Below are 24,573 nucleotides of genomic sequence, written 5' to 3'. Positions count from 1 at the left end.
TGTTCAGTATATATACACTGCTCAAAAAAATAAAGGGAACACTTAAACAACACAATGTAACTCCAAGTCAATCACACTTCTGTGAAATCAAACTGTCCACTTAGGAAGCAACACTGATTGACAATAAATTTCACATGCTGTTGTGCAAATGGAATAGACAACAGGTGGAAATTATAGGCAATTAGCAAGACACCCCCAATAAAGGAGTGGTTCTGCAGGTGGTGACCACAGACCACTTCTCAGTTCCTATGCTTCCTGGCTGAAGTTTTGGTCACTTTTGAATGCTGGCGGTGTTTTCACTCTAGTGGTAGCATGAGACGGAGTCTACAACACACACAAGTGGCTCAGGTAGTGCAGCTCATCCAGGATTGCACATCAATGCGAGCTGTGGCAAGAAGGTTTGCTGTGTCTGTCAGTGTAGTGTCCAGAGCATGGAGGCGCTACCAGGAGACAGGCCAGTACATCAGGAGACGTAGAGGAGGCCGTAGGAGGGCAACAACCCAGCAGCAGCACCGCTTCCTCCACCTTTGTGCAAGGAGGAGCAGGAGGAGCACTGCCAGAGCCCTGCAAAATGACCTCCAGCAGGCCACAAATGTGCATGTGTCTGCTCAAACGGTCAGAAACAGACTCCATGAGGATGGCATGAGGGCCCGACGTCCACAAGTGGGGGTTGTGCTTACAGCCCAACACCGTGCAGGATGTTTGGCATTTGCCAGAGAACACCAAGATTGGCAAATTTGCCACTGGCGCCCTGTGCTCTTCACAGATGAAAGCAGGTTCACACTGAGCACATGTGACAGACGTGACAGTCTGGAGACGCCGTGGAGAACGTTCTGCTGCCTGCAACATCCTCCAGTATGACCGGTTTGGCGGTGGGTCAGTCATGGTGTGGGGTGGCATTTCATTGGAGGGCCGCACAGCCCTCCATGTGCTCGCCAGAGGTAGCCTGACTGCCATTAGGTACCGAGATGAGATCCTCAGACCCCTTGTGAGACCATATGCTGGTGCGGTTGGCCCTGGGTTCCTCCTAATGCAAGACAATGCTAGACCTCATGTGGCTGGAGTGTGTCAGCAGTTCCTGCAAGAGGAAGGCATTGATGCTATGGACTGGCCCGCCTTTTCCCCAGACCTGAATCCAACTGAGCACATCTGGGACATCATGTCTCGCTCCATCCACCAACGCCACGTTGCACCACAGACTGTCCAGGAGTTGGTGGATGCTTTAGTCCAGGTCTGGGAGGAGATCCCTCAGGAGACCATCCGCCACCTCATCAGGAGCATGCCCAGGCATTGTAGGGAGATCATACAGGCACGTGCAGGCCACACACACTACTGAGCCTCATTTTGACTTGTTTTAAGGACATTACATCAAAGTTGGATCAGCCTGTAGTGTGGTTTTCCACTTGAATTTTGAGTGTGACTCCAAATCCAGACCTCCGTGGGTTGATAAATTTGATTTCCATTGATCATTTTTGTGTGATTTTGTTGTCAGCACTTTCAACTATGTAAAGAAAAAAGTATTTAATAAGAATATTTCATTAATTCAGATCTAGGATGTGTTATTTTAGTGTTCCCTTTATTTTTTTGAGCAGTGTATATACAGTTCCACTCAAAGGTTTGGACACACCTACTCATTCAAGACTATTTTCCACATTGTAAAATAATCGTGAAGACATCAAAACTATGTAATAATACATATGGAATCATGTAGTAACTCAAAAAGTGTTAAACAAACCAAAATATATTTTATATTTGAGATTCTTCAAAGTAGCCACCCTTTGCCTTGATGACAGCTCTGCACACTCTTGGCATTCTCTCAACCAGCTTCATGAGATAGTCACCTGGAATGCATTTTAATTAACAGGTGTGCCTTGTTAAAAGTTAATTTGTGGAATTTATTTCCTTCTTAATGTGTTTGAGCATTAGTTGTGTTGTGACAAGATGGCGGGGGGTATACAGTAGATAGCCCCATTTGGTAAAATATTATGGCAAGAACAGCTCAAATAAGCAAAGAGAAACGACAGTCCATCATTACTTTAAGACATTAATGTGAGTCAATATGGAAAATTTCAAGAACTTTGAAAGTTTCTTCAAGTGCAGTTGCAAAAACCATCAAGCACTATGATGAAACTGGCTCTCATGAGGACCGCCACAGGAGAGGAAGACCCAGAGTTACCTCTTCTGCAGAAAATAAGTTCATTAGAGTTACCAACCTCAGAAATTGCAGCCCGAATAAATGCTTCAGAGTTCAAGAAACAGACACATCTCAACATCATGTGAATCAGGCCTTCATGTTCAAATTGCAGCAAAGAAACCACTACTAAAGGACACCAATAAGAAGAGACTTGCTTGGGCCAAGAAACACGGGAAATAGATATTAGACCGGTGTAAATCTATCCTTTGGTCTGACAATTCCAATTAGAGAGTTTTGGTACCAACCACCGTGTCTTTGTGAGACGCAGAGTAGGTGAATGGATGATCTCCGTATGTGTGATTCCCAACGTGAAGCATGGAGGAGAAGGTGTGGGGACGCGTTGCTGGTGACAATGTCAGTGATTTATTTAGAAGGCACACTTAACCAGCATGGCTACCACAGCATTCTGCAGCGATACTGCTATCCTTTCTGGTTTGCACTTAGTGGGACTATCATTTGTCTTTCAACAGGACAATGACCCAACACACCTTCAGGCTTGTGTAAGGGCTATTTTACCAAGAAGCAGAGTGATAGAGTGCTGCATCAGATGACCTGGCCTCCACAATCACCCGACCCCATTCGACTGCATGGCCTTCATCAGGGAGTACAAAGAAATGATAATACAATGTCCTCTTATGAACAGCTTTTTTCAATCAGCCCTGATATGAAGAGGGAGTGGTTACAGAATGTCATTTCTCTTTGCTTATTTGAGTTGTTCTTGCCATAATATGGACTTTGTCTTTTGACAAATAGGGCTAACTTATGTATACCACCCCTACCTTGTCACAACGCAACGCATTAAGAATTAAGCATTCCAGGTGAATACCTCATGAAGCTGGTTGAGAGAATGCCAAAAGTGTGCAAAGCTGTCATAAAGGCAAAGGGTGGATAAATATAAAATATATTTGTATTAGTTTAACACTTTTGGTTACTACATTATTTCATAGTCTGATGTCTTCACTATTATGCTACAATGTAGAAAATTGTCTAAATAAAGAAAAACCCTTGAATGAGTAAGTGTGTCCAAACTTTTGACTGGTACTGTACATAGTCTATGGCACGTACCAAACTCATTCCCCCGAGGGCCGAGTGTCTGCGGGGTTTCACTCCTCCCTTATACGTGATGATGAATTATGGTCATTAATTAGAAAGGAACTCTCCTCACCTGGTTGTCTTCGTTTAAATTAAAAAACAAAAACCAGAAGACACTTGGCCCTCCGTGGAATGAGTTTGACACCCCTGGTCTATAGTGTGAACTCATGACAGTCAATGGTCAACATAAACGAATGTTCCACAGTTCCTCAAATTCACTTGAATAGGATTTGTGTTGATTGGCTATGCATGCGTGCGTGCGTGTCTGTCTATGACCGAGACTTGCTTATTTTTTTGCCTACTCTCATTCGTAGGGGTGCCAAACAACAACAGCTGTCAAGCTATCGGTCAAGGTTCGCCGTAATAAACCGTTTCCTATTAGAGAGAGAGATGACAGATGATCTGTGTGAGACTGTGAATGAATGTGTGAGAGAGGAGGGCGATGGAGAGGGGGATTTGTTAATGAATGTTAAATCCCTCTGGTTTGGAGGGTAGGCAGAATAGGCTAGAAACATAGATCCTGTGTATTTACCAAACAAATACACGCACATAACCTGTGCGTAAATACGCGGAGACTGGTGCGCATTATCATACGGGTCAGTTGTTTATTCGAGAATAATGTAGGCTTCATCATATTGACCCTGTCAACATGAATTCATGAACTTCACAGCGACTGTGCGTCCCCTTTAAATGGCATGGCAGGTCGGCCAACACACACAGGTATCACACTGGCCAGGGCGTGGCCCCGTATACGAGAAGGCATTTACGCATGCGTGAGCGAGAAAGTGCGTTTTAGGATGATTACTGGGGGAGAGCGAGCGAAAGAGATTATGTGGGCTGTACACAACTGTTGTTTTAATCCGCAGAGCGAAGAGATTTAGCAAAAAAAAAACCCACGGGTTTCTCCCCTAGCAGCCATATTGTATGGACATTTGGTGGAAAAAGCAGAAGGAAAAAAACACTTTCAAGAAGAACCTTGCCAAGACTTTGAGATAGTTGATTTTCAACTCACTGGCGGTGGGATTCCGTTCATTAGCCAGCAGTCCAGCTGGTTGACGAATTTCACAGATTGGGGATCGTATATATTTTTTAAATTAGAGAATACTATATTTACTTTTAGCTTGTTTTATTAACAGTCGGCAAGATGAAGGACCGATTGGAACAACTCAAAGCTGTAAGTGGGGTCTGGGATATGTTACACAGAGGCACCTTTCACAGAGCTAGACAGATGTTATTACCTCCGGTGCAGCATGCAAATTACAAATGGTTTGCAAAAAAACGAGTGTCTATAATTCGACACAACTATGTTTTACCTCATTATTGGTCTTATTTGGTAGTGTACAAACTAGTCAACATCCTATCCGAAGGCCTGTGGTCGACTGACGCTATTTGATTACAAAATTAGTCGCCTTAATTTACAAATCAAGAGATTGCCTAAATGAGAGGCAATGCAAAGAGAATAGTGTAAGGTTGTATGAACTGGATCAATTTGGATATGTTTTTGCGTTGTGTCTCTTGGGGACATGTTTGTGTTCTCTGCGGCAGTCAGACAGTGGGGGTTGGGTTTGAGGACAAGGTAATGGGACCACAGGTGTCATACAGTGTGTCCTTGCACGCTCAAGGGATTGGAGAATGTGGGAGAAAGGTGCAACTGCATCCCGCAATTCGGGGCGTTCTTGCATGTGGGCATTCCTGCACCTACAGGAACCCCTCTTTATATATCTATTGGCACATTTTTAAGCTATGACTCCAGTACATAGGCAGGGGCACTACAGAAGAGTAGGTGGCAATGCACAATAACGTTGGATGCCAACTGCCCATAAACCCCACAGAAGAAGAGTTGAGGGTGACAATGGTAGCTAGCTATAGGTAGTACACACCAGTAGTGACCTTTGCCCCTGCCTGTCAGACACTATATTCCCGCAGTTCTGTTAACGATGGTGAGGGCAGGTATTTGGCGGGAGGGAGCGAAGGACACTGTGCTAGCTTAGCCAGCTAGTGCTAAGGAGGACTCCGATACACAGAAGGCGCAATGTGTGGGTGACACATGTGCTAGCTAGCGAACACACAGTGTCGCTAGGACATGGTGTCGTTCCCGCCTCTCGCCTGCTGTGTACCGGAGTAGCTAGCATTTTTCTCCAGTACACAGCAGGCGGGAGGCTGGGGAGACCGTGCTTGTTAGCACCTGGTGTCGCTCCCGCCTGCTGTGCTAGGAGGAGGTGGGGGCGAACGGTACAGTGTCCTTAGCCCAGCTTGTTAGTCACTGTTTTCCCACAGTTCTGTTAACAATGCTGAGGGCAGGTGACTACACCGCTCGCATCGCAAAATTAATTTAGAAATCTATATTCAATTATTGCACCCACACTGCTCACGTGCGCCAACGAGCGTCTGCGTTGCCAAGGGCTAACACGGAACCCAAACCGGCTGCACGCGTGCGCCATCGTGCATAATGTATTTTGTTTCCCCACACCAAACGCGATCACAACACAAAGGTTAAAATATGAAAACAAGCTCTGAATCAATTATATTAATTTGGGGACAGGTCGAAAAGCATTGCAGCCCGATCTGCTTCACAAATAGAACTGACTTCTATTTCAGCCCTTGGCAACGCAGATGCTCGCTGGCGTGCGCAATAATTGAATAATATATATTTATAAATGTATTTTGCGATGCAAGCGGTGTAGTCAGCCTGTAAAATAGAAGTAAGTTCTATTTCTGAAGCAGGTCGCGCTGCAAGTCCTGCCTCTCCCATCTCATCATTGGTTTATAGAAGCAGGTACCCACGTGCCATCTCCTCATTGGTTATACCCACGTGGGTGACTGAAAGACGAATGAGGTCAGTGGCGGTAATGCACCTAATTTATGAAAGTTGCCAATCACAATATAAAGTCAAGAGAAGAAAAAGCCTAGGAGGAGAGATGACTAGAAACGATTCGGTTGACCATTTTTATGTGTGGATTAATTGTCGGAGTAGAGGACCTTGTGCTTTTCAGGTAAAATAACAACTCAATGTTTATATCCCAGGACAAATTAGCTAGCTAAATAGGACAAATTAGCTAGCAAGTGCAAGTTAGCTAGCTAAATTGTCATAAAGGTTTAATGCTTTTTGACCTGTCCCCAAATAATGTAATTGGTTCAGAGTTTGTTTTGATATTTTAACCTGCGTGTCGTGATCGCGTTTGGTGTGGGGGTACAAAATAAATGTATGCACTATGGTGCACACGCACAGCCGGTTTGGGTTCTGTGTTAGGCAGGCAGGAGCGAATGATGCCAGCTAGCAAAGAGGACTTGGATACGCAGTGGCGCTCAAGCAGGAACCAATGGGATGTTCAAGGGGGGATGTGCTGTCAAGTGACCTAGCTGCTTTTAGCAACACAACTATTTACACACTAGTGTTGCTGGGAATTAGCTTGCATAAAAACACAATAGTCCGTTGGAAGCCAGAAGTTAAATCAACTTCAATTTCATCTTACTCTGTCGATTGTCTGTAGGCTTGGTCCTTATGCTGGAGGGCTTTGAGAAGAAAACATCTAATGGAATTAAACAGAATGTCCTAGCAACACTATTTACATGCACTAGCACTGCTTTCAATGGTTTTGGGTTGTACAGTGGGAAGCCAGAAGTTAAATACAATTCCATTTCAACTTATTGTGCCGGTGGGCAGGACTGTTGGTTATTATGACAAGGGGAATTTGAGACAATATCTAAAGGATCGTATTATTAACAGACTTCTCAAACGTAGGTCTGCCATAAACCCATTTTCTCTCTGCTTACCTCATTCCAAAATAAAAGTCCTGCAAGTGCGCCATATATGGACACAAAAAATTGTAGCTTTTTTTTTGACATGAGGTAAGCAGACAGGAAGTTGGTCTACAACAGACCCATGTTTGGAAAGTCTTTTTAATCATACAATCCTTTAGATATTTTGTCTCAAATTCCCCCCGTTAACTTCTGTTTTCCCACAGACTACCTCAATTAGCCCGACTAACCGGTGCCTGTATATAGCCTCGCTACTGTTATTTTTCACTATCTTTTTACTGTTGTTTTTTATTTCTTTACTTATCTATTGTTCACCTAATACCTTTTTTTTTTTTTTTACTTAAAAATCGCAATGTTGGTTATGGCCTGCAAGTAAGCATTTCACTAAGGTTTTGATTGGAGAAATCAACGCTAGTATATGTAAATAGCCCTTTGTTGCTAAAAGCACCTAGGCAGACACGGTTGTAGGCTATTTAACTCCCACATCTATTTATACATCTGTTTCCTGTAATTAAACTGCAGGTGTAACTGACACCTATACTAATTAAGTCAGTAGCGTAATGCAAGGCCTATGATGGTGAGATTGTTCTACATCGCCGATCTCTTTCCACTATGTCTTTGGTCTGTCTACTCCTCTTGGAGTGGACCTACTAGCCTAAAACCATTTTATTGAGTATTTTAAAATATTATCTCTCTTAATAGCTTAGTTTCTAACAGGATGTTCTGTCCTGTTGAAGAATGTAAGGTTCCCTTTTGGGTGAGGCGCTGCTGATCCAATCCAGCCGCGTCAGGATCTGTTACCATGGCCACCCCTTACTGTTGGCCAAATATTTGCCATGTTTAGTTTACCAATGCCTCGGCGCAGCAATTGACAATCTCGCAGGTACAATGGGTTTCTACTGGGAAGGGAAGTAAAGTCAAAATGGTGTGGCAGTTTTTTTATGGGACGGCTATTTACATAAACCAAGACTGTGGAGGCAGTAGTAGACCTCTGCATGGTTTTCTATCTCTCTCTGCTGTTTTCCTTAATGTTAAATTGGTGGGGCTGTATTGTTGTTCATGCTCAGTGCATAATCAGACCACTTGACTGGTGCAGTAGACAGGAGAACAGACTACAACAGGAAACCGAGGATAATGTCTCTTGAGAACACCATATTATATTCAGTCTGGTTTCTGTAGTAACTAGCTTGATCTCTCCATAGATTGGCTTTTTTGTTGTTGTACAGCATTCTGTACTGAACCGTAAAGACCAGAGAGGGTTCAGACACGCATCCCTTGGGTACTCGGTGACACTCCAAGAACCCACAGTTTCATCAGCTGTCTGGGTGGCTGGTCTCAGACCATCCTGCAGGTGAAGACTGATTTGGAGGACCTTAGTGTGGTTACACATGGTCTGGGGTTATGAAGCACAGGATGCTGCTGAGGGAAGAACGGCTCAGAATAATGGCTGAAATGTAGTGAATGGAATGTCACCAAACACATGGAAACCATGTCTTTCATGTATTTGATAACAATCCACCTATTCCTCTCCAGCCATTACTACGAGCCCATCCTCCCCAATTAAGGTACCACCAGCCTCCTGTGGTATACCGGGGTATTTTGAAAATACTGATGGGAGGTGTTTGTGGGTAAGTTCTAAGCCACTGCTTATAACTAACTGTAAGTTAAGTATAACTATCAAATCTAAGATGTGTCAAATAAATTATATCCAGCTCAGGGCTCCAGCTATGCAATTGGTTTGCTATCTAAGGGACTAGATGTCAGAATCAAGTTTCTAGGTTACAGCAGAGACATTGAATTGCCTCCTGGATCAAGATTCCTGTTGCCTAAATTGTTTTGTACCTATAACATAAAAGATGTGTGTGTGTGTGTGTACAGTGGGACAAAAAAAGCATTTAGTCAGCCACCAATTGTGCAAGTTCTCCTACTTAAAAAGATGAGGCCTGTATTTTCAGTCAGACCAAAATGAGAAAAAAATCCAGAAAATCACATTGTAGGGACAAAATTATGGTTCTTTGATCAATAACTTTATCTTAAAAATAACAGATGAGGCCTGTAATTTTCATCTTCTCTAGAGCAGTGATGGAGGCTGTTGCTGGGCATAACTTCAAAGATTTTCTATGACAGACAAAGGATGAAATGAAAAATCATTGTCATGCTGAAAGACCCAGCCACGTTTCATCTTCAATGAAAATCACATTGGTTCTGGGATTTTTGGGATCATTTTGACTATTTGCAAATTATGGTCTTGGAAAAAACTTTTTGTTATTTGATCAAATACTTGGATTTTTTGAGGTTGTGGACCATACTGATAACAAGTTCAAACAGGTTTGGTAACAAACAGAGGAGCCTAAAGAAGAAGTTACACGTCTGTGAGGTCCCTTGTTTGTAGGTGACCAAATGTGTGATTTTCTGGATTTTTTTTTTCTCATTTTGTCTGTCATAGTTGAAGTGTACATATGATAAATTACAGGCCTCATCTTTTTAAGTAGGAGAACTTGCACAATTGGTGGCTGACTAAATAATTTTTTTGCCCCACTGTGTGTATGTATATATGTATGTATATATATGTACATATACATCGGCCAACCCAACCCACCATGTCTGTATTCAAGACCATGTTGAGTCTCAGCTGATGGCAGACACAACGCACACCTCTACATAATGTAAAATAAGGTCTAAGCTATGAAAATGATATCAACATTACGCGTTTTTAAATAATTGCTGTTTAAGATGGGGGAAAAAAGACAGAATATATTATACTTATTTTATTCCTGAAATTATAAAAGTTTGATAACCCTGTTTCTAAGCTTTAAAATTATATCTCAACTGTTTATCTTTTCCAATGATAAAGACATTGATGTCTCATGGTGAGGTATGAAAAAACTTTGAGCATCTTTTAACTCTTGAAAATTAAAGTTTTATTTACAGATTTACTCCAATATATTAATTGCTATGCCGCCATGTTTGTTCTTCAAATGATGTGTTTTTTTTCAAACTGAAACATGAAGTAAATAGCCCAGATTATAATTTTTTTATTGGTAGATTTGCAGTGGTCTGATACTCCTTCCATTTCAATATTATTGCTTGCACAGTGCTCCTTGGGATGTTTAAAGCTTGGGAAATCTTTTTGTATCCAAATCCGGCTTTAAACTTCTTCACAACAGTATCTCGGACCTGCCTGGTGTGTTCCTTGTTCTTCATGATGCTCTCTGCGCTTTTAACGGACCTCTGAGACTATCACAGTGCAGGTGCATTTATACGGAGACTTGATTACACACAGGTGGATTGTATTTATCATCATTAGTCATTCAGGTCAACATTGGATCATTCAGAGATCCTCACTGAACTTCTGGAGAGAGTTTGCTGCACTGAAAGTAAAGGGGCTGAATAATTTTGCACGCCCAATTTTTCAGTTTTTGATTTGTTAAAAAAGTTTGAAATATCCAATAAATGTCGTTCCACTTCATGATTGTGTCCCACTTGTTGTTGATTCTTCACAAAAAAATACAGTTTTATATCTTTATGTTTGAAGCCTGAAATGTGGCAAAAGGTCGCAAAGTTCAAGGGGGCTGAATACTTTCGCAAGGCACTGTACCTGTTTTTAAATTATACTATCAATCCTCCATAGGAAACCTATTGAAATCATAGAAGTATAGGGTTAGACAACCCTATATCCTCTGCAGAAGAGGTAACTCTGGGTCTTCCTTTTCTGTGGGGGTCCTCATGACAGCCAATTTCATCATAGCACTTGATGGTTTTTGCGACTTCACTTGAAACTTTCAAAGTTCTTGAAATTTACCGCATTGACTGACCATGTCTTAAAGTAGTGAACTGTAATTTCCCTTTGCTTATTTGAGCTGTTCTTGTCATAATATGGACCTGGTCTTTTACCGAATAGGGCTGCCTTCTGTATAGCACCCCTACCTTGTCACAACACAACTGATTGGCTCAAACTAATTAAGAAGGAAAGAAATTCCAAAAATGAACTTTTAAGAAGGCACACCTGTTAATTGAAATGCATTCCAGGTGACTACCTCATGAAGCTGGTTGAGAGAATGCCAAGCGTGAGCAAAGCTGTCAAGGCAACGGGTGGCTACTTTGAAGAATCGCAAATATAAAATATATTTTGATTTGTTTAACACAATTTTTTTTTATTACTACATTACATGTGTTATTTCATAGTTTTGATGTCTTCACTATTATTCTACAATGTAGAAAATAGTAAAAATAAAGAAAAACCCTTGAATGAGTAGGTGTGTCCAAACTTTTGACTGGTATTGTATGTCTCGAGTTGCATGTTCAGAATCCTCTCAAGGGCAGTGGAGTCATAAATCACAAGATGAGTTAGCTACATTTGTGAGCCTGGTTGAGAAGGTTCTCTCACCGACAGATGACTAAAGAGAGAGCTTGAGCCACCCTTGTAACCGAGTGGTCTCCGTGTTAAATTGACACACTTCATCACAAACCCAACTCTTCCACATATTTTATTCCCCCTCCCTCGTTTTTGTTGAGAGACTGAGTGAGTACACAGGAAGGACAAGAGCGCATAGTCTTATCTCACTGCCGCAGCATTACCACTGTAAGAGAGTGAGACTGTTTGTGTGTCTGTGTCTCACTAGTCATGTGAGTGTCCATAGGTATGTCTTTACATGTATAGAGCTTTTGTTGGTGTAAATCATGAGTGAATCTTTATACCCCGCTTTGTCTCATCATAAAACATATATCCTGGTGAATTTAATTCCCCACCAAAAATCATTATCTTGGAAGCGCTCTCTATTCCAGTTTTATGATTTAAAAAGTACTGCATTTGGTGTGTCCAACCTGTATGCAGTGTGACTGACAGGGGAATCCGTTGACTCCGAGACCTTGAACTCAGCTGATGCATTTGTGGAATGACTGAGCAAGGGGGAGGGAGGGACTGGGAATGAGGAGAAAAACAAGAGGTGCCACATCTTTGTCTCGACTTTGATCTTGCTTTTTGACAAGGAACGTAAAGCACTCGGACTTTGGACTCTCGTCATACAGTAGCACTCTAAGACAAACACTGACGTTCAGTTTAGCTGTTTAGCTGTTAGCTGAGGGGGAAAAAAAGACAACATGCAGAGAGGTGTAGATTGAATTCTGCAATGGCAAAGTTGACTCTTTTTAAAGGTAAAGAGGAGATGAGACTTGAGTCAAATTTGAAGTAAAAAGAGCTTCCAGGCTACAGGTAGCTAATCATGTCAAAATGAAAAGGCTAATAGCACCAGAGGCTAAACATGCTGGTGTTTTAGCCCTAGTGGCTAACAGCGGCTGAAAGCATGGTGGCTAAAGAGCAAATGCCTAAAAGGCATGTTGGATTAAAGGCAAAGGCCTATAGAGAAAAAGCTAATAGCAAGTGATGCTTCCTGAATCACAAGACTAAATAGTCATTCTGAATTACATGCATCATAACAGATGTTGGTTGACATGAAATGGATAACCCTTTTAAATTGAACACTGAGTGGACTTCAGACTAATGCTACTTAGTAATAATGTCTGGTACAGAGTAGTGTTGCACGGTGTACTGGTACCAAAACGTCTCATACAATACTACCAACATCAGTTAAAAAATATATATAATTTAGCCGTGATGGCGAGCGGGGATGCAGACCCTGATGAGTCTCCTGTTCAGTTAAATTTGTACATTTGTTACATTGGAGCAGCGAGCAATGTTGATACATTTCATGGCCTGTTGTCATCGAGAGCACAGAATGGAGCAGGCATGCTCACAACAGTACCCGCAAAACACCAGTCTCAATGTCAACAGTGACGAGGCAACTCTGGGATGCTTGCCTTCTAGGCAGAGTTCCTCTGTCCAGTGTCTGTGTTCTTTTGTCCATCTTAATCTCTTATTTTTATTGGCCAGTCTGAGATTTGGATTTTTCTTTGCAACTCTGCTTAGAAGGCCAGCATCCTGAAGTTACCTGTTGACGTTGAGACTGGTGTTTTGCGGGTACTATTTAATGAAGCTGCCAGTTGAGGACTTGTGAGGCGTCTGTTTCTCATACTAGACACTCTAATGTACTTGTCCTCTTGTTCAGTTGTGCACCAGGGCCTCCCACGCCTCTTTCTATTCTGGTTAGAGACAGTTTGCATTGTTCTGTGAAGGGAGTAGTACACAGCGTTGTACGAGATCTTCAGTTTCTTGGCAATTTGTCGCATGGAATAGCCTTCATTACTCAGAACAAGAATAGACTGACAAGTTTCAGAAGAAAGTGCTTTTTTTCCCAGGCCATTTTGAGCCTGTAATCGAACTCACAAATGCTGATGCTCCAGATACTCAACTAGTCTAAAGAAGGCCAGTTTTATTTCTTATTTAACAGTTTTCAGCTGTGCTATCATAATTGCAAAAGGGTTTTCTAATGATCAATTAGCCTTTTAAAATGATAAACTTGGATGTGTAACACAACATGCCATTGGAACACAGGAGTGATGGTTGCTGATAATGGGCCTCTGTACCCCTATGTAGATATTCGATTAAAAATCAGCCGTTTCCAGCTACAATAGTCATTTACAACATTAACAATGTCTACACTCTTTCTGATAAATTTGATGGTATTTTAATTGACAAGTGTTTTTTCTTTCAAAAACAAATACATTTCTAAGTGACCCCAAACGTTTGAGTGTGTATGTATGTAATAAGTGTGTGTACATACTCTGCATGTACACATGTACAAACTGGATGACCCTTTGGGTGATGGGCACAGGGATAGATAGACACAGGGAATTATTGAGCGTTCAAAAAAACAGCAGTGTTGCAGTTCTTGACACACTCAAACCAGTGCTCCTGGCACCTACTACCATACCCTGTTCAAAGGCACTTAAATATTATGTCTCCCCCCCCCCCTTCAGGTCAGCTGACAATACAGACATGGTGTTGTCTGTTTTACTCGTTTTGTCTGACGTTTATTCATGCAGGAGTGGTCAGCTAAAAACTGGTTCTGTTTCCTCCTCAGCCCTTCTCGCCCTTCTCAGTGTCGGTATCACCAAGCCTTGTGGTCTCTGTACTTATGCTCTCTATGCTCTCTATTTACAGTTGTGACGTCAGTGTGCATATGTGGTTGATCCACTGTTTGAATACAGTACATAATCCACTCATGCTGCCTTCTGCTTTTCCTCATAGACATGCGACAATGACGATGAGGAAGTGGAAATTGCTATTGACAATGCAGCTTTTATGGATGAGTTCTTCTCTCAGGTGAGTGTTTTTGAAATGGGGGTGTGTGTGTGTGTGTGTGTGTGTGTGTGGGTGTGTGTGTGTGTGTAACAATTTTTTTCACTCTGTTTCAGATCGAGGACATCAGGAACAGTATTGATAAGATTGATGAGAATGTCTCTGAAGTCAAGAAGCTCTACTCAGTCATACTGTCTGCCCCCACATCAGACCAGAGTAAAACATACTGCCTCTGCTACTCTCTATGAACCCCCCCCATCTTTTCTACCTTTTGCCTGTTACTGTCAGTGTGTCTGTTTTCATTTGTTTTTTCCTCCAGAAACACAGGATGACTTGGAGGCTGTCACCAACGACATCAAGAAGATGGCTAACAACGCCCGCAACAAACTCAAAAGTAAGACCCTCACACATGATACGAATCACAGACAGACTAAATGCTGATTGGTTAATTCGGGTATGGGTGAATACTGATTGGTGAATCATGTTGATTGGTTCTCAGCCATCGAGAGGAATCTGGAGTCTGAGGAAGAGGAGAGGATTTCAGCCGACATGCGGATACGCAAATCACAGGTCAGCTTCTGAAAATTCTCCCCTAACCCTTTACGTAACCCGGTGCCTAACTGTCAATGTTACCATAGAAATTAATAACTATTGGATTGTTATATCTTGTGGCCCTGTCTGTTTCATGTCCTCCCAGCATGCAGTGCTGTCCAGGAAGTTTGTAGACGTGATGACCAAGTACAACGAGGCCCAGCTGGACTTCAGGGAGAGGAGTAAAGGACGCATCCAGAGACAACTAGAGATCAGTGAGTTACCCACAGTCTTACACACTGTTTTATATGCACACAAGTGGACCATAACCTAATGTATGTACTAAAATGATCCTCTGTTTCTCAGCTGGCAAAGCTACGACAGACGAGGAGCTTGAAGAGATGTTAGAGGGTGGAAACTCGGCCGTTTTCACTTCAGGGGTAAGAAATTGTGTGAGTGTGTGCGCGTGCGAGTGCGTGTACTAAGGGTCTCCTCTCTTTAGATCATGGACTCTGGGATCTCGAAGCAGGCTCTCAGTGAGATCGAGGCGCGACACAAAGACATTGTGCGTCTGGAGAGCAGCATCAAAGAGCTACATGACATGTTCGTGGACATCGCCATGCTAGTGGAGAGCCAGGTACACTCCTCTGTCTCAGCCATCTATTCAGTCATCCATCCATCATTATCTCAGATCTCTACCCTACATTTTAACCCCACTGTGTCTAACGTTGTTTTCTCCTGTTCGCTCCCTCTTTGTCTGTCAACCGTGCTGTTTTTACCTTCTATTTCCCAGTAACCTCTCCCTTTCTCCTGGTCGTTCTTTGTTCCTTCCTCCGCTTCTTCTGCTGTGCTTTCCTTTCCCCATGTTTTGGGACAGAGTTCTCCTTGTTTCTGTGTCCATCTCTCTCCCTCCCATAACTGATTCATCTTCAGTGCGAGTCTCCATTCTTAGTAAGAGTCACATTTAACGTAGCCACATTGGAATCGACACAACCCCATACTGTATAGTCACCACAGCTACATATACTCTATGTAACCACATGTATCTTGTTGGTTATCCTATGCTGTCTGAGGGGAAGTCGTGTGCAAGGTAAGCATCTTACCACTTCCTAACATATTCCTCTTTGTGACGTTGTTTTTTTTGTCTGATTCTCTCTGTTACCATGGAGTTGAATAGATACTCCTGCTTTCTTATTGTTTTTTCTATGTCTGTATACTCACTGTGTGTGTTTTGTTTGTTTCAGGGTGACATTGTAAACAATATAGAAGCTCAAGTGTGTAAAGCGCAGGACCACATAGCAGTGGCTAAGACTGAGACCAAAAAAGCCATCAGGTACCAGAGCAAAGCACGCAAGGTACTGCACTCCATCCAACACCCTGATATGAATCATCAAGTACACTGTCTACTAACTACCTTAACCTGATTCTACTGAGGTAACTGTCCCTGTTTCTAGGAAGCTTCTGTACAGTATGCAGCAATTTCTGAAGCACATCAACATTTTCACACACCTTCACATTAGTAAACCACGTGCACTCTAAGGACCGTATACACTCCCCTCACACACTGTTGATCACACACACACCACCGTAAAACAATCTACGTTTGTCGTCTTTTCTGCTTTTCTCTGCACCCGTCTCTCTCTGTCACTTCCTCTGCACATCTCTTTCCTACAATGTCCTGCCCTCTGTCAGGGTGGAATGATTGAAAGGATTGAGAGCAACATGGACCAATCGGTGGGCTTCGTGGAGCGGGCGGTAGCTGACACTAAGAAAGCCGCCAAGTTTCAGCAGGAGGCCCGTCGTGTGAGTGGCAATAAAAAGGCCCAAGTCCCACCCCCTGGCCTTTCCTCCTGCTCCGTTGACCAGCATCTATTGGGCTGGTACCCAACGATCCCCATCCAAAACCTTGAACCCTCCTTCTCCAGATCTGGACCAATACCCCTCAACAGAGGACACACACACACACACACACACACCTTTCTCTTTCTTCATTTTCTGCTTCCTTTCTAGTTTTCTAGTTTTATTTAACTAGTTAAGAACACTCTTATTTACAATGACGGCCTACGCTGGCCAAACCCTAATGATGCTGGACCAATTGTGCGCTTACCTATGGGATTCCTAATCATGGCCGGTTGTGTGATACAGCCTAGAATCGAGCCAGGGTCTGTAGTGACGCCTCTAGCACTGAGATGCAGTCCCTCAATTTGCTGCGCCACTCGGGAGCCCTTGATTTGGTGGTTGACTGTAGATTTGCGTGTTTAAGAGTGATTTATGGTCACTTTATGTAACATTTTGCTCTGAGTCATGCATGTATGTTTTAGGATGTTTAAAAATGTTTATTATAAAATTGTTATTAAGGATGTTGCCCACAATAAATGGTCTTCATAGCAGACACTTCATTGTTCCCCACAGAAAATGGTGATAATAGTGGCAGTTCTGGTTATCGTGCTGGCCATAGTGGCTCTGATTATTGGGTTGTCGGTGGGATTGAAGGAGAAATGAGACGTGTGCAAATAAGAGTTGTGTAAAGGGTGAGTAAAGTTGGTGGGTCTCTGGAGTGTTAGTGGGTGTAGTGGGATCTGGAACTTTGGCAACGTTTTACATTTTCCTTGCCTTCGGCTGTGTGTGTGAAGGTGGTCAAATGTGTATGTGTTCATGCTCCTTGGTCTGTTTATGGGGTGCGTTTGGACTATCTCTGGGTACTGCATGTCTTATCAGGAGTTCTTGCTAAGCATAACACAAGTGCTCTTGTTGCCTATGTTAAGGGCTGGGTCCATAGAAATGACATTATTTAGCTCTATGGCCTGGTCACTGATTGGCACGGTGTGTGTCTGTCTCAATGGTGTCTTTGGGCTGTGTGGGATTGTATATGTGGGTTTTAGTTTCTCATTGGGGTCTTTGGGCTGTGTAGTGTGTCCTGTTTGACTATACATGTGATGATGATTCACTGTTATGATGGGCGGGATCTTCATTTGCTGTCAATCACTGACCCGTATCGGACAATAAACGCTCTGCATCAAAGAGCCTTCATTGGTCAGAATGACCTGATGATGGCTGACAGTGCATGATATTCCCGCCCATCATGTTATAAGAGCTTCATTTCCCTCAGTACCTCTGTCTGTCTAACACCATCTCATTTGTTACCTTAAATACTGATGTATTTGTTCTCCCCTTTTTTTCTCCCCCTCTGTAGAAGACAATCATTATAGCAGTGGTCTGTGCTGTGCTCGCTGTCCTCATCCTCGCCATCATCCTATCACAGACAGTAGGGTAATCGAGGGACCACGCCCCCTAACCTCACCCTCTTCATTCATCTTCATCACTCAATCTTGCCCTCCTCCAGTTGTGAAGCCAAAGAGGGGGATGAAGACTTAACCTATCCATTCCCTTGCCCTTGGACACTCCCCCTCTCTTACTGTAACTATAGAAAAATGCCCAGCCAGTAGGACTTCCTAGTTGGAGCAGGCTGGTGTTCCCCTTGAGGTGGCTGAGAGGATGAGCACCAGGTGGGAGAGAAACAAGGGGACCAAAGCTGAGACTGGTTATTAGCCCCTGATAAAGCTCAACAAAAAGGGAATCTGAAGAAGTGGAAATCTTCACCCTCACACACAACTAAATGGACACCGTGCAACATTTCATTTAAATTCTCTGAACTGATTTCTATTTTTCCAATAATGTTAATAATTTGATTGATCTTGATCTGCACTTAAGGGAACCTGACACTCCTTTCCCCATTACAAAAACCTAATGACCCCCGCCACCACCCTTGCCTTGTTGTCTTGCCATTCTGAACCCATAAGCTGAAAAGTAGACTCCTCCAGCCCACAAAGGAATGGTGCATTGTTTAACTCCCCTATGATTCTTGTATTGAGGGACACGAGTGGATTTCATTTCAATCTATGTGAAATCAATGACTCTGTCCATGTTTGATGCCACTTGAATAGTTTGGGAGAGATCTTCGTCGAACATCTGATTTGTTTCTTATGCCTTCCTTTACAATCTGTCCAATCAAATTCATTTCATGCACCCCACACCTCAGATGCGGTAGCCAATGACGAGGCTCTAAATGGGACATTGAGGGTCTGGAAATTTCAAGCTGAACATTTTAAAAGTAATCTTCACTGTAGTATTATGATGGATTCCAGAGATTTTAATGAAGGAATAAAATATTTAGTTTTTTAATGGTTTGGTTGAGACTGCTTTGTTTTTCTATGTTTTGTGACTTATGCTGCTGAAATTTGCGCTGTGCAATACTGAGTTAGCAGTGTGTGAGGGAATCTTGTTTGACTAAGTGCATGTGTTTCTCTGAAGAAATGTATATTTATGGTGATAGGTAATTATCAATCTGCTATATTGTAATACAGCAAGTGGCGAATGAGATCTCTTACAGCAATGGCTGCACCTAGAGCAGGGATCATCAACTAGAATTAGCTGTGGGCTGTTTTTCTTGAGTGGATGGTCATGGAGCAGTAACATAATTTGTAGACTGCAAATGGAATGTAAGGTTTTTTTTTCTCTGAACATTGGGGGCCAAATAAAATCACCCGCAGGCCAAATTTGGCCAGGGAGCTGCTAGTTGGGGAACCCTAACCTAGAGTCTGGGTTAAAGGTACTGTGAAGTCAAATTAAATTTGATTTGTCACATACACATGGTTAGCAGATGTTAATACGAGTGTAGCAAAATGCTTGTGCTTCTAGTTCCGACAATGCAGTAATAACTAACGAGTAATCTAACCTAATAATTTCACAACAACTACCTTATACACACAAGTGTAAAGGAATGAAGAATATGTACATAAAAAATATATGAATTAGTGATGGTACAGAACGGCATAGGCAAGATGCAGTAGATGGTATCGGGTACAGTATATACATATGAAATGAGTCATGTAGGGTATGTAAACATATGAAGTGGCATTATTTAAAGTGGCTAGTGATACATTTTTCATCAATTTTTACATTATTAAAGTGGCTGGAGTTGAGTCAGTATGTTGGCAGCAGCCACTCAATGTTAGTGGTGGCTGTTAAACAGTCTGATGGCCTTGAGATAGAAGCTGTTTTTCAGTCTCTCGGTCCCTGCTTTGATGCACCTGTACTGACCTCGCCTTCTGGATGATGGCGGGGTGAACAGGCAGTGGCTCGGGTGGTTGATGTCCTTGATGATCTTTATGGCCTTCCTGTGACATTGGTGGTGTAGGTGTCCTGGAGGGCAGGTAGTTTGCCCCCGGTGATGCGTTGTGCAGACCTCACTACCCACTAGCCTTACGGTTGTGGGCGAAGCAGTTGCCGTACCAGGCGGTGATACAGCCTGACAGGATGCTCTCGATTGTGCATCTGTAAAAGTTTGAGTGTTTTGGTGACAAGCTGAATTTCTTCAGCCTCCTGAGGTTGAAGAGGCGCTGCTGCGCCTTCTTCACCACGCTGTCTTTGTGGGTGGACCAATTCAGTTTGTCCGTGATGTGTACGCCGAGGAACTTAAAACTTACTACCCTCTACTGTCCCGTCGATGTGGATAGGGGGGTGCTCCCTCTGCTGTTTCCTGAAGTCCACAATCAACTCCTTTGTTTTGTTGATTGTGGGGTTATTTTCCTGACACCACACTCCGAGGGCCCTCACATCCTTCCTGTAGGCCGTCTCCTCGTTGTTGGTAATCAAGCCTACCATTGTAGTGTCGTCTGAAAACTTGATGATTGAGTTGGAGGCGTGCATGGCCATGCAGTCGTGGGTGAACAGGGAGTGCAGGACAGGGCTCAGAACGCACCCTTGTGATGCCCCAGTGTTGAGGATCAGCGGGGTGGAGATGTTGTTACCTACCCTCACCACCTGGGGGCGGCCCGTCAGGAAGTCCAGTACCCAGTTGCACAAGGCGAGGTCGAGACCCAGGGTCTTGAGCTTGATGATGATTTTGGAGGGTACTATGGTGTTAAATGCTGAGCTGTAGTCGATGAACAGCATTCTCACATAGGTATTCCTCTTGTCCAAATGGGTTAGGGCAGTGTGGTTGCGATTGCGTCGTCTGTGGACCTATTGGGGGCGGTAAGCAAATTGTAGTGGGTCTAGGGTGTCAGGTAGGGTGGAGGTGATATGGTCCTTGACTAGTCTCTCAAAGCACTTCATGATGACGGAAGTGAGTGCTACGGGGGCGGTAGTCGTTTAGCTCAGTTACCTTAGTTTTCTTGGGTACAGGAACAATGGTGGCCCTCTTGAAGCATGTGGGAACAGCAGACTGGGATAAGGCATGATTGAATATGTCCGTAAACGCCAGCCAGCTGGTCTGCGCATGCTCTGAGGAAGCGGCTGGGGATGCCGTCTGGGCCTGCAGCCTTGCGAGGGTTAACACGTTTAAATGTTTTACTCACGTCGGCTGCAGTAAAAGAGAGTCCGGCAGGTTTTGGTAGCGGGCCGCGTCAGTGGCACTGTATTGTCCTCAAAGCGAGCAAAGAAGTTTAGTCTGCCTGGGAGCAAGACATCCTGGTCCGCGACGGGGCTGTTTTTCTTTTTGTAATCCGTGATTGACTGTGGACCCTGCCACATACCTCTTGTGTCTGAGCCATTGAATTGCGACTCTACTTTGTCTCTATACTGATGCTTAGCTGGTTTGATTGCCTTGCAGAGGGAATAGCTACACTGTTTGTATTCGGTCATGTTTCCGGTCACCTTGCCCTGATTAAAAGCAGTGGTTCGCGCTTTCAGTTTCGCGCGAATGCTGCCATCAATCCACGGTTTCTGGTTTGGGAATGTTTTAATAGTTGCTGTGGCTACGACATGTCCGATGCACTTGCTAATAAACTCGCTCACCGAATCAGCGTATTCGTTGACGCAATGCGGAACATATCCCAGTCCACGTGATCGAAGCAATCAAGAGCAGGTATGTGTGTGTCTCTCTCTGTCTCTCTGTCTCACTCTCTCACTCTCTCACACACACACACAAAAAACAGGCCATACTGACCCAGACACACACCCTCCCCCTGCTCTCCCATGTTAACATGGTCCTTCGTATGTCATCCTCCTATGGGTTACTGTCTCCTTCCATTGGAGTTTTGATGAGATGTTTACAGTCCTATCTACCTTGTTTTGCACAGAATGTCTATTACTGATGATAAAATTTCACATTTTCAAAATGATACACTACCGGTCAAAAGTTTTAGAACACCTACTCATTCAAGGGTTTTACTTTATTTTTGTGTTGTAGAATTATAGTGAAGACATGTATTAACCAAAGAAGTGTTAAACAAATCAAAATATATTTTATATTTGAGAATCTTATAATAGCCAGCCTTTGCCTTGATGACAGCTTTGCACACTCTTGGCATTCTCACAACCAGCTTCACCTGGAATGCTTTTCCAACAGTCTTGAAGGAGTTCCCACATATGCTGAGCACTTGTTGGCTGCTTTTCCTTCACTCTGTGGTCAGACTCATCCCAAACCATCTCAATTTGGTTGAGGTCGGGTGATTGTGGAGGTCTTGTCATCTGATACATCACTCTCCTTCTTGGTAAAATATCCCTTACACAGCCTGGAGGTGTGTTGGGTCATTGTCCTGTTGAAAAACAAATTATAGTCCCGCTAAGCCCAAACCAGATGTGATGGCGTATTGCTGCAGAATGCTGTGGTAGCCATGCTGGTTAAGTGTCCCTTGAATTCTAAATAAATCGCAGACCGTGTCACCAGCAAAGCACCCCCACACCATAACACCTCCTCCATGCTTAACGGTGGGAAATATACATGCGGAGATCATCCGTTCACCCACACCGCGTCTCACAAAGACACGGCGATTGGAGCCAAAAATCTCCAATTTGGACTCCAGACCAAAGGACAAATTTCCACCAGTCTAATGTCCATTGCTTGTGTTTCTTGGCCCAAGCAAGTCTCTTATTAGTATCCTTTAGTAGTGGTTTCTTTGCAGCAATTTGACCATGGTCTGATTCACACAGTGTCCTCTGAACAGTTGATGTTGAGATGTGTCTGTTAATTGAACTCGGTGAAGCATTTATTTGGGCTGCAATTTCTGAGGCTTGTAACTCTAATGAACTTATCCTCTGCAGCAGAGGTAACTCTGGGTCTTCCATTCCTGTGGCGGTCCTCATGAGAGCCAGTTTAATCATAGTGCTTGATGGTTTTTCCGACTGCACTTGAAGAAACTTTCAAAGTTCTAGAAATGTTCCACATTGACTGACCTTTGTGTTAGTAATGATGGACTGTCGTTTCTCTTTGCTTATTTGAGAAAACGGGGGGTATACAGAAGGTACCAAGTATGGCTACCTTCTGTATACCCCCCTAACTTGTTACAACACAACTGATTGGCTCAAATGCATTAAGGAAAGAAATTCCACAAATGAACTTTTAAGAAGGCACACCTGTTAATTGAAATGCATTCCAGGTGACTACCTCGTGAAGCTGGTTGAGAGAATGCTAAGAGTGTGCAAAGCTGTCATCAAGGCAAAGTGTGGCTATTTGAAGAATCTCAAATATAAAATATTTGTTGAACACTTTTTTTGGTTACTACATGATTCCATAAGTGTTATTTCACAGTTTTGATGTCTTCACTATTATTCTACAATGTAGAAAATAGTAAAAATAAAGATAAACCCTTGAATGAGTAGGTGTTCTCAAACTTTTGACCGGTAGTGCATACTGTAGGTTGTACATAACGAATTTGGTAAATACTTCATAAGTGTTTTTGATTAAGTCCAATAGGGACCAGCAATCCGTTCTGTTATATTTTAACTGTGCTATGATGGGTTCCTATCCTCTTTTTTTTTCTTTTTTTCTCACTTCTTTTGCTCTGTTGGTTTTTTTGATCTACAGAAGAAGATGATGATCACATTGTGCTGTGCCATTATCGGGATCGTTGGGTTTTCCTATTTGTATAGTTTCTTCTCATAGAGGTTTACAACAGGTAAAGGACACACATGGTTATCCATCTAGCATCATTTAGATTATGGTCCACATGACTATCAATGGAAAACTCTGTTTCCACTTTTTTCATTTTTCCTTTCCCTTGCTTTCAGATGAATAGAAGAATGGCCTGCGTTTCCCATAGAACCTTTTTGACTGGTGTCTGTTTCTTCCTTATTACTCGAAATCGAAAAATAAATGTAAAAATAACCTTTACTTAACTCCGCCTCCCATGCTCCCTGACCTGGTTCTCTCTGTCCTCTTCCTGTAGTAAAATGTCTTATTGTTTTTTTAAATGTGTATTTATTTAGCTCACTGCTTCAATTTCTCATTCTGATGACATAGGGTCAGTGTGATATTCCATCCTAGGACTCAAATGAAAATCCCGTAGACCTATGAACTGAGATTTCCGCCCCTGGCCATGACAGTAGGACGTTGTAAGAGTATCATCTGTATGCAAAATATGTTGGGGGTATATTTGGTTAAAGGTATCAATGATGCAATTAAAGGTATCAATGAAATATGTGCATAATAAAATATAGATTATATTTTAGCACCAAATTCCAAGTTATAAATACAGTTATAGCCGTGATTCATCGTCAAAATCCTTAATTTCCCCAGGCATGTCTTTTATTGAATGTGTATTTGTTTCATAAGGTTGTATGTTGTTGTTAGTCATACAATTTTTCACGGTATGCTGTGTCATGTATTGTGCTGAATTGTTAGTGATGGTATTTTCGGTGATGAGGGGTTTCAGTCAGTGTGGTTGTGGGTCAGCCTAGTAAAATCTGTTACGTAATAAAATATTGTGTGTGCATCGTATTAGTGCGCCTCTCGTCTTTGTCTTTGATTCTCTCTTTGTACTCATCTGAAATAATATGGCTTTTTTCCGTTGGCAGG

General features: G+C 42.8%; 1 protein-coding gene across 5 annotated transcripts; it reads left to right on the top strand.

Annotated features, from left to right (window-relative positions):
* The first annotated feature begins 4,060 nt into the window (after nucleotides 1-4,060).
* Nucleotides 4,061-24,496, top strand: stx3a (syntaxin 3A). 5 transcript variants are annotated; one of them, XM_024382962.2, is made up of 11 exons: nucleotides 4,062-4,460; nucleotides 14,193-14,267; nucleotides 14,360-14,459; nucleotides 14,563-14,637; nucleotides 14,743-14,813; nucleotides 14,941-15,049; nucleotides 15,141-15,214; nucleotides 15,277-15,411; nucleotides 16,467-16,577; nucleotides 23,584-23,674; nucleotides 23,787-24,495. In XM_024382962.2, exons 1-10 carry the CDS (start codon nucleotides 4,431-4,433, stop codon nucleotides 23,659-23,661), a joined length of 858 nt encoding a protein of 285 aa, XP_024238730.1. In that variant the 5' UTR covers nucleotides 4,062-4,430; the 3' UTR covers nucleotides 23,662-23,674; nucleotides 23,787-24,495. The 5 variants fall into 5 exon arrangements, with proteins under 5 accessions (XP_024238726.1, XP_024238730.1, XP_024238729.1 ...); XM_024382959.2 differs by lacking the exons at nucleotides 16,467-16,577; nucleotides 23,584-23,674; nucleotides 23,787-24,495 and adding exons at nucleotides 16,019-16,129; nucleotides 17,187-17,305; nucleotides 17,968-18,956 and having other exon boundaries at nucleotides 4,066-4,460; XM_024382961.2 differs by having other exon boundaries at nucleotides 23,584-24,496.
* The last annotated feature ends 77 nt before the right edge of the window (nucleotides 24,497-24,573 follow it).

This window comes from Oncorhynchus tshawytscha, linkage group LG21 (genome assembly GCF_018296145.1).
Source record: "Oncorhynchus tshawytscha isolate Ot180627B linkage group LG21, Otsh_v2.0, whole genome shotgun sequence".
NCBI classification, from domain to species: domain Eukaryota; kingdom Metazoa; phylum Chordata; class Actinopteri; order Salmoniformes; family Salmonidae; genus Oncorhynchus; species Oncorhynchus tshawytscha.
This window is presented reverse-complemented; position numbering and strand designations above follow the sequence as displayed.